Consider the following 9,203-nt stretch of genomic DNA (forward strand, 5'->3'; position numbering starts at 1 on the left):
TCAATGACAGACCAGCACGATTTTCAAGTTTTGTTGTTGCTTTTTGTAACAGGACTGTCAACTTTATTGGTTACAGACATGATTAATACTAGATTACTACTAACCTAAAGATATTTATTCTCACGTCCTCATCGAGTTGCTTTAAGTTGTAGAATCTACCGTAAAGGGTTCTCAAGAGAGAAGCTGTAGTGTGAGCTCAGGAGGAGGGGGTGGGGGTGGGGGTGGGATACAGACCCTTGTAATTAAGGACCACGTTTAAAAAGCTACCAGGAAAGGAGCTGAGACTGTTTACATAAGAATTTTGACAGCGGTTACCGGTGGGTAACGTTTATACATAATGGATGCTCACGGTGGGCACTACCTCAACAAAGAAGCCGTGTTGTCACCTTTGGGTGCAGCCCGAATGTGCCAACTGCTTTTCGGCTCCACCATCATCGCCTTAGTGTCGCACAGTGCAGACTACAGCGCCACCTACGGGTACTACTGCATGTTCACATGGTGCTTCTGCTTTGCTGTGACGCTGGTGGTGTTCAGCCTGGACATAACGCGACTTCATGTCTGCGTACCCATCTCGTGGGACAACCTCACGGTGGCTTTCGCCATGCTGGCGACGCTCATGTACATCACGGCCTCCGTGGTGTACCCCGTCTACTTCCTGGAAATGGACTGCCCCAACGAGGGCTGCGAGGAGCAAGCCTACCGCATCGCCGTGACAGTCATCTCCAGCGTCTGCGTCTTCCCCTACGCTACAGAAGTGTTCATAACCCGGGCCAAACCGGGCGCTGTGGTGGGCTACATGGCAACTGTGTCTGGTCTACTCAAGGTGGTTCAGGGATTTGTGGCCTGCATTATTTTCGGAGCACTGGAAAATTACAGCGAGTATAACAACTACTTCGCCACAGAATACTGCGTGGTAGTGTACAGCCTTTGCTTCACAATCACTGTGCTGGTGGTCATACTGACAATATCTGGGAGGACATCTTCCCTGGGCTTCCCTTTTGACCGGTTCGTAGTCATCTACACCTTTATGGCGGTCATCTTCTACCTCAGCACGGCACTGGTGTGGCCAATCTTCAGCTTTGACAAGAAGTACAGCTCGACGACACGCCCGGAGAACTGTCCACGTGGAGAATGCCCGTGGGAGAGCAAGCTGGTGGTGGCCGTGTTCACCAACGTCAACCTGATCCTGTACTTCATTGACTTGATCTACTCACAGAGGATTCGCTTTGTCACCAACGCTGCTGTCTGAATTTTCCATTTTAGACATTTGTTAGGATCATTCTTTGAACCACGACAGGAACTCAGCAGAACTCGGCGTGACATCAACCTAAAGAACTTCAGCCAAAACCGCAAGGTATTTACAATACAGAGTCATCTGATCGCGATATCCAGCACAAAAAAATGATCTTGAGTTATTATCCAGGGGTGCGGGGTGTCTTAAGAGTGATTTTTCCTGCCCCGTATGCTCGGTAAACAGTGACGGCTGATAATCGTAAATGATAAACCTGCTTAATATTTCGGGAGGCAAATCCTCATGTGTGGTCAACAGGAAATTGGACTGAGGCAAAGACTCTGTGATAGTGACACGAAACGCAAATGGAGGAGCAACTGGTTATGCTGTTTGTATAATGTCTCACAAGTCACACATAGCCCAATTTTTTTCCATTTCAACATTGTAGGACCAGCAAGCACACAAGGATTTTTTTTTTTTTATTTTAGCACTTGCTGTCTCTACTGTTGTAAAATTGTTTCATGTTAAAAATCAGTATGTGTGTAAGCCCACTTACTTTTTTTTATCTTGGTAATGATTACAATATCAGTATTAATATTAAACGAATGGATCTACGCACTATGTATCTAACTGTTGAGCACATATCGCATACTTGTACACATATATTGATTTGACAGTTTGCACTGAGCATAGCCTTTGACTTTTTGGCTTCTGTTTCTGTTGTCCTTCTGCCAAACGTTAATATTAGCATCATTTTTCTATTATCCACTGAATGTTTTGTAATTTTGAATGCAATAGTTTTCCTCTGGATTAATTTGTTTAGTTATACAGTGTTACAATATTTAAAGAGCAATTTCCTTCTCTGTTGGATATTGATGAATACCAATAAATTACTGAAGTAGATTTTGACACTTTTTAGAGGGCAGATCGAAAGATTGATAAACAACTTAAATATATCTGATTCTGAAGAGTTTGTGGCAATAGGAAACGTGAAAAATCTGTTCCAGGGTCTGTCTTAAAACCGATGTGAACTCTCCTGTCGTACAAGTTACCTGCTACACATAACAAAAATAAAAACCAAAACTACTCACATTTTGAAGAGGCCTTACAAAACATCAAAAGGCGATTGTAAAGAAAGACAATCTCTTAGTATTGCTGGAATCGCTTATTGTTTGGTGTATGTAAAATAAGTGTATTTACATTATTTAAACTACTTTGCTGGTGCAATTTATAGTACTAACAAGAAAGATGCTGCTTTATGTTGCAAAAAGTTCCACTTTGGGTTCTATATTTATTAACATAACATCAGGAAGCCGCTTCAAAAGGGACAGACTGGAAACCAAAGCTCCATAATCAGGTTTGTGGAAAACATTGTCTCTCAGGGAGGTATAAAATCTTTTTTTTTTCCAAGTGTCTTTGAGTAATTTAGTTAAACATAAAGGTTACCCTGATAATTAAGGTCCACCATAAAACACGCTAGATACACGTGTGCCATTCATCTGGCCAAAAGGAAAGTCAATGAATTGACCCGTGACTCAGTGATCATGTTAACTTTGTCTAAATTTCCACCATATCTATTTTTAATTCTATTTCCCTGTTGAAATGTAAATTAAAGCCAGCTTTCCAACGTCCTTTCGAGCAGTTTACCTCCCGCAAGATCTTACCCAACTGACACTTTACACAATTAAACAACAGCAAGAGGGAATAAGGCTAAAATTCAAGTCTGTTCGTGTTTTCTAAATTACTTTGTCTTAGTCAAATAACAGAATGATTTGTTTCCTAATTGTGCCATCACAGTTTTTACCACCCAGATGTATGTGAGGTCAGGTGAAAAGGTCAATTTTCGAACCCGAAACAATTGAAAATAGTTAATAAAATAAATATAAATAACAATTTGGATCCTTTGTTGACATTTTAAATAGTTCCTTGCTATTAAGGACTTAATAAGAATACAGTATTACGGTTAGCGACATTACGTTTTGCTAACTCCAATCATAACTAACTTTGCTAGCCCATTCTGAGGCATAAATGTTACTTTATTTACAGCTGATACGGTTTATTGACTTCCATATTTGCTTTGTAGCGCAGGACTCTGCTGCGATTCCCACATTCCACCAGCAGATGTTCGCATCGCTCTGGCCGGCCGGCATTTTCTTTCCCCGCCTGGGGCACAAACTGATGCAACCGGTTGACGCCTTCAAATTAGCCCGCCCACAACTTGTCGTTTGCGGCGACGTCATTGGTTGTTTCGGTTTGCGTTCGAGAAGCGTGCGCGGGTATTGGCCGTCGTACCCGTCAGTCAAAAGTTTCGCCCTCAGGTACAACAACAAAGCGAGAACGACGTGGAAAGTACTGCAATACTTCGGAGGTACATTTTATCTTTATATCGGTAAGTTTCTGCCTTTTCTATAAGTGTACTGTATTTCGGTATTTGGTAGTGTTGCTGCAAGTGACATGTTTAGGAACGATTAGCTGAGATGATCTTGTTATTCTTCAGAAAAAGCTAAACTGTACAAAACTAAATAGTATTATTATGTATACTTATATTTACTTTTTTTTTGCTAGGGATGTAATACTTGTGTATTTTATGGCTTTTTTATAAAACAACTATAATATTTAGAAAACTTTTTTTTACACATTTTAATATTTTTCTAGCCTGAATATTTTTCACCTTTAAAATGTAAATACATACTCTCCATTTTATTTCCAATATGCGATCATATTTACATCTATGTTTTTGTAATTTAACTTTCATAAACTATATTGGTCCAAGGGCTGTTTCGAGAGGCGTTAGAACACGGGTGTCAAACTCGTGGCCCGGGTGCCAGATCTGGCCCGGCACATGATTTTACGTGGCCCGCGAAGCCAAATGTAGAGTGTCAATTTCTGTAATTCTTGTAAAAATATGTAACAAAATTTCCAATTGTCATATACCATAAATGATAAAGTTGTCAAGTCAGTGGTACAGACAATGCGGCTATCTGATTGGCTATTATTGTAGGAGTGATTGACAGGTCCGTTTACAATCGTTGGCCAAAATACCAAATTCTCAAGTGGATTTGCTCATTTCCAGTGGTGTCCATTGGCAGGTAAGGATGAGCGTGGGCTTCATAGGAGCGGGCCAGGTGACTCACGCACTGGTGCGAGGATTCACCGCGGCGGGTACGTGTGGCGTCCGACGCGCTCGCGTTCGTGTTGTTGATGGCGCCGTGAAGTGATCTTGTGTACACGCTCAGGTGTAATTGCAGCTCACAGAATCACAGCCAGCTCCCCAGAAACCGATCTCCCCACCGTCCAGAGTCTCCGGGTGGGTGCGAGTTTTAAAATTTAAAAAAAAAAAAAAATTTTTTTTTTTTTTTTTTGTTTTTTTTTTGGCGTCCGGCTTGTTAGCTAACGACAAAATACTGCGTGTGTAGAAATTAGGGGTACATTTCACGACGAGCAACAAGGAGACAGTGAACAAGAGTGACGTCCTCTTCCTCGCCGTTAAGCCCCACATCATTCCGTTTGTGCTGGACGAGATTGGACCGAACATCGAGGAGCGCCACCTCATCGTCTCGTGCGCCGCAGGTGTCACTATCGGCTCCATCGAGAAGGCGAGCCACCCATTTTCTATCGCGCTTGTCCTCATCAGCGGGTGAGCTGGAACTTTTACTCGGCTGACTTCGGGCGACAGCCGATTGCGCGACGCACAACCGTGAACGGAATCGTAACCGGCGTCCGCCATTGCAGAAGCTGCTCCAGTATCGGGCGGCTCCCAAGGTCATGCGTTGCATGACCAACACTCCGGTGATTGTGCGCGAAGGGGCTACCGTGTACGCCACGGGCACGCATGCCGAGGTGGAGGACGGAAAGCTACTGGAGCAGCTGATGGCCAGCGTGGGGTACTGCACTGAGGTGGAGGAGGACCTCATTGATGCCGTCACGGGCCTGAGTGGAAGCGGACCTGCTTACGTGAGTGGCTGAAGACTGATGTCGGTGTGTGTGAGAATGGGAGGACAGACGTTGACATTCCGTTGTCATGTAATTCGATCAATAATGGTGAAGACATACAACACGGGGCGGCACGGTTAAAGCGTTGGCCTCACAGCTCTGAGGTCCCGGGTTTGATCGCGGATCCGTCTGTGTGGAGTTTGCGTGTTCTCCCCGTGCCTGCGTCGGTTTCCTCCCGCATCCCAAAAACATGCAACGTTAATTGGACACTCTAAATTGCCCCTAGGTGTGATTGTGAGTGCGACTGTTGTCTGTCTCCATGTGCCCTGCGATTGGCTGGCGAGCAGTTCAGGGTGAACCTTGGCTCCTCCTGCCCGTTGACCGCTGGGATAGGCTCCGGCACTCCCCGCGACCCTCGTGAGGATAAGCGGCAAAGAGAATGGACGAATGGAATTTCAGACAGTGAATTGTCGCAGGCTGAACCTTCAAAATCCAATTCAATAAAACTGCGTATGTCTTTACCGTTATGCTCCTTTGTTATTTCCGTTACGCAAGAAATGTACTTAAGTGGGCTACCACCGGAGGGACAGATATTAATTTTCCTTGTTTATATGACTGGACAGGACCTCAATTAAAATTTCGCCGTGCTTTCACTTGAACCCTGACGGCGGTCTTGCAGGCTTTCACTGCCGTGGAGGCTCTCGCAGACGGCGGAGTGAAGATGGGCCTGCCCAGGAGGCTCGCCGTGCGCCTCGGTGCTCACGCGCTGCTGGTATGAACGCCAAACGATTATGCATGAATGAATAATGTATAAACCATTTTGTAGCAAATTCAATCACATGTAATCCACATGATATCGATAAATATAAATATAAATTCACATAACTATCTGGTATGGTGACCTTTACCAGTACGTGCAATGCAGATGAAAGTTCACCACATTACTTACCGAAATTTCCGGCCTACAGAGCGCATCTGGTTATAAGCCTCACCCAGTACATTTGTAAAGGAAATACCATTTGGTACATACATCGGCCGCAGCCGTGTAAAAGCCGCAAGTGCCCACATTGAACCGCCGTTGAAACACGAGATATTTACATTTATTTAAGAAAGACGGTACACAGAGAGTTTAACGCGAGCGCCGCAATGCTAATGCTAGAGCAGATGCGCTGACGCTAACGCCAGCGCCGCTGTGTTAACAGGGCCGGTTAAAAAAAAAGGTACTGATAAAAATCACTGAGACACGACAGTAACGCGCTAGCGCAGCGCTAACAGGGCCGGACCAGTAAAAGCCACTTCCTCGGCACATACATTAGGTCTCACTCTTTACCTTTTCCGCTCGAGTGCCTCCTTGCGGCCAGTAGAAAAAAAATGCACAAATTAGGGTTACGCAGAGTTGAAAGCGTGTGAAAAAAGTTGCGGTTTATAGGCTGGAAATTCTGGAAATTCCGGTAATACTGTACAAAAACACAAATACATCGCGCGTATCTGATAGTACTGACAGATGTTGAAATAATGAGTATATTTATGGACAGACAAATGTCGCCATTTTTATGTGAATGGAAGGACGTGTTTACGTCGTGTGTTGAGGGCTAATATGAGGCTGACATACTGTAAGTGAAGATTAGAGCTGCACAAAATATCATTTGAATGTCGTCATCGCGATGTACGCGTGGTGTATTGATATGCAGCAATCATCTGTAATATTAATCAGTGACGAGCAGATGGACCCGGATGGACATGCCAATAAGATTAGCATCGACGTGTACAACCCATCGAAGATCAGACACAGCATAGCCCAGCGTGATATATTTCGTTTTTGTATCATAACGATTACTGAGAACGCAGGAAAGAATAACTTTGTTTACTGTGTCCCTTGAGAATGTGACTCGTGGCCCGGCACGTTTGGATGAGACGTACACCCTGACGCCGGGCTTCACTTTGTCATCTTCCACTCGAACGAACGGGCATCTCTCCCTGAGTAGATACTTCTTTCGCCCCGACGCGATCCCGGAAATCCAGCGGAGAGGAGTCAGCTGTCATCACTGGCACATTTAGCCCTCTTCAGCTTCTTGTTTTTGTGGCTTTGTGTCTTGAAAGGGCGCCGCTCGGATGTTATTAGACTCTGAGCAACACCCCGGGCAGCTCAAGGACAACGTTTGCTCGCCGGGGGGCGCCACCATCCACGCCCTCCACGTCATGGAGCGCGGCGGCTTCCGCAGCCTCCTCATCAACGCCGTCGAGGCCTCTTGCGTTCGGACCGGGTAACCGCGACAAAATGTCCGTACATTGTCAGTTTTGGAAGTGAGCACGCCTCGGTCGTCCTCACTTGAGACGAAATCGACGGACAGACGGGTCTCGTGCATCGTAGTCCGTCTGTTTGTGACGTTCGACGAGAAAACGTTAGCTTATGGTGATAGCTGCTAGCTTCATTAATCAGTGTCATGATTTCTGTAAAGTCATGTTTGGCGCCGTAACGGTAATTTTCGTGTTTTGGTTCCCATTCCTCTTGGGTTAGTCACACTATCGGGTAGCTTTTTATGAACCGAGTACTTTGATTTGGATCTGAGTAGTAATGTAGGCTGCTAAGTTATAAACTGACACGCTACACGCTAGCGTCCCTATTGTTTGAATGTCACGGTAGTTGAGCTACGGATACATTTCCAATGACGTCACCACAGTCCTTAGACCAATCGGATAAATTAACGATAGAAAAAAACTTCACGCTTCACCTCTCACCTGTGTTCTCTGACCTCTATGACACACAAGATGGCGTAATTGGAAAGCTATCCGTTGAGTACAGCCATGTTTAGCGCAGCTTTAGATTATTACATCTCACCCAGCCTTTTGTGAACGAAGGTCTTTTGATTTAGAACTGCATTTGTTTGTGTTGTTTGACGAGGGTTAGGACAGGACAACTGCACTAAACTGAAGAACGCTAAACAGTAAAGCCTCGGTTTTCGAACGTCCCCCTTTTCGAACAAATCGGTTTTCGAACGAAAATTCGAAAAAATGGTGGCGAGCGACCAACCCGAAGACATTTGATACGTACAGTTGTTGAAGCATTTCTGCGTTTTTGTTTTGTTTGTTAACTTCAGTTACAAATGTTTTTGCGTTAATTTTTGTAAAAATGAAAAAATGCTTTTTTTTCCCCCTCATTATTGTTTGTTTAAAGTTATTCTGCACTTTTGTTAAAAAAAAGCTTACAATGGTGGGTGCCGAGTCGCTACAGATACGCCAATGCATTCCAGCAAGCCCATTCGTCAGCCAAGCAAAAAATAAATATATTTCTTAAATTATTTTATTATATAAAGTATTTAAACTATACATGTATTTCTACTATGTAGTTTATTATCAAGAAAAGCTAAAAAAAAATGCTTTAAAAACCCCAATTTTTTTTAGGCTTGGAACACATTATTTCTTTTTCCATTCATAGTAATGGGAAACATCGTTTTGGTTTTCGAACAATTCACTTTTCGAACTGTTTTCTGGAACGGATTGCGGTCAAGAACCGAGGCATCACTGTATAAGCTTTCCAAAATAGTTGCTATCTTCCTTCTGACTAACTTCCTTCCTTGGGATCTTTTAAGGGAACTTCAGTCGTTGGCAGACCAGGAGAGGATCTCCCCAGCTGCCATCAAGAAGACGACCCTGGACAAAGTGATGCAGCAGCCGGGGGTGACTGTGGAGGCCGTGGGCGTGCGGTCACGTGGAATCAGCATCTTCAACAACAGCAACAATCCCAGAGCAAAGAAGAATTGATCAAAAATGAAGAGAAATCACATCAATGAGACACTCAAGAGAAATAACATATACACTATGAGACACTAAAAGTGCTTTCATATTTGTCATGTTAATTCACAGCATTAGTTCTGAAAATTGGTTCATTAAAATGTCCTTTTTCATCTGAAAAAAATTTGTTCATGAACATTGATTTCTTGCAATATGATAACATTTAAAAGTATTTGTAGAAAATACAAGTTAACATTTTTTTTAGCAATTTAATGTAGTTTATAATTGGTAAAGTAGTTGTCATTGA

The 9,203-nt window shown here is 43.7% G+C and overlaps 2 protein-coding genes across 5 annotated transcripts; both read left to right on the top strand.

Annotated features, from left to right (window-relative positions):
• Positions 1–337: 337 nt before the first annotated feature.
• Positions 338–1,249, top strand: LOC133514944 (myeloid-associated differentiation marker-like protein 2). The gene has a single exon (XM_061847066.1). The coding sequence runs from the start codon at positions 338–340 to the stop codon at positions 1,247–1,249; it is 912 nt and encodes a 303-aa protein (XP_061703050.1).
• Positions 1,250–3,539: 2,290 nt separating this feature from the next.
• LOC133514951 (pyrroline-5-carboxylate reductase 2-like) lies at positions 3,540–9,022 on the top strand. Of its 4 annotated transcripts, none has more exons than XM_061847072.1 (8): positions 3,540–3,620; positions 4,321–4,393; positions 4,468–4,538; positions 4,648–4,827; positions 4,964–5,185; positions 5,844–5,936; positions 7,265–7,428; positions 8,755–9,007. In XM_061847072.1, exons 2-8 carry the CDS (start codon positions 4,327–4,329, stop codon positions 8,924–8,926), a joined length of 969 nt encoding a protein of 322 aa, XP_061703056.1. In that variant the 5' UTR covers positions 3,540–3,620; positions 4,321–4,326; the 3' UTR covers positions 8,927–9,007. The 4 variants fall into 4 exon arrangements, with proteins under 4 accessions (XP_061703056.1, XP_061703060.1, XP_061703059.1 ...); XM_061847076.1 differs by having other exon boundaries at positions 7,265–7,444; positions 8,755–8,894; XM_061847074.1 differs by having other exon boundaries at positions 3,590–3,620; positions 4,305–4,393.
• Positions 9,023–9,203: the final 181 nt, after the last annotated feature.

The sequence above is a fragment of the Syngnathoides biaculeatus genome, chromosome 16 (assembly GCF_019802595.1).
Source record: "Syngnathoides biaculeatus isolate LvHL_M chromosome 16, ASM1980259v1, whole genome shotgun sequence".
Lineage (NCBI taxonomy): Eukaryota > Metazoa > Chordata > Actinopteri > Syngnathiformes > Syngnathidae > Syngnathoides > Syngnathoides biaculeatus.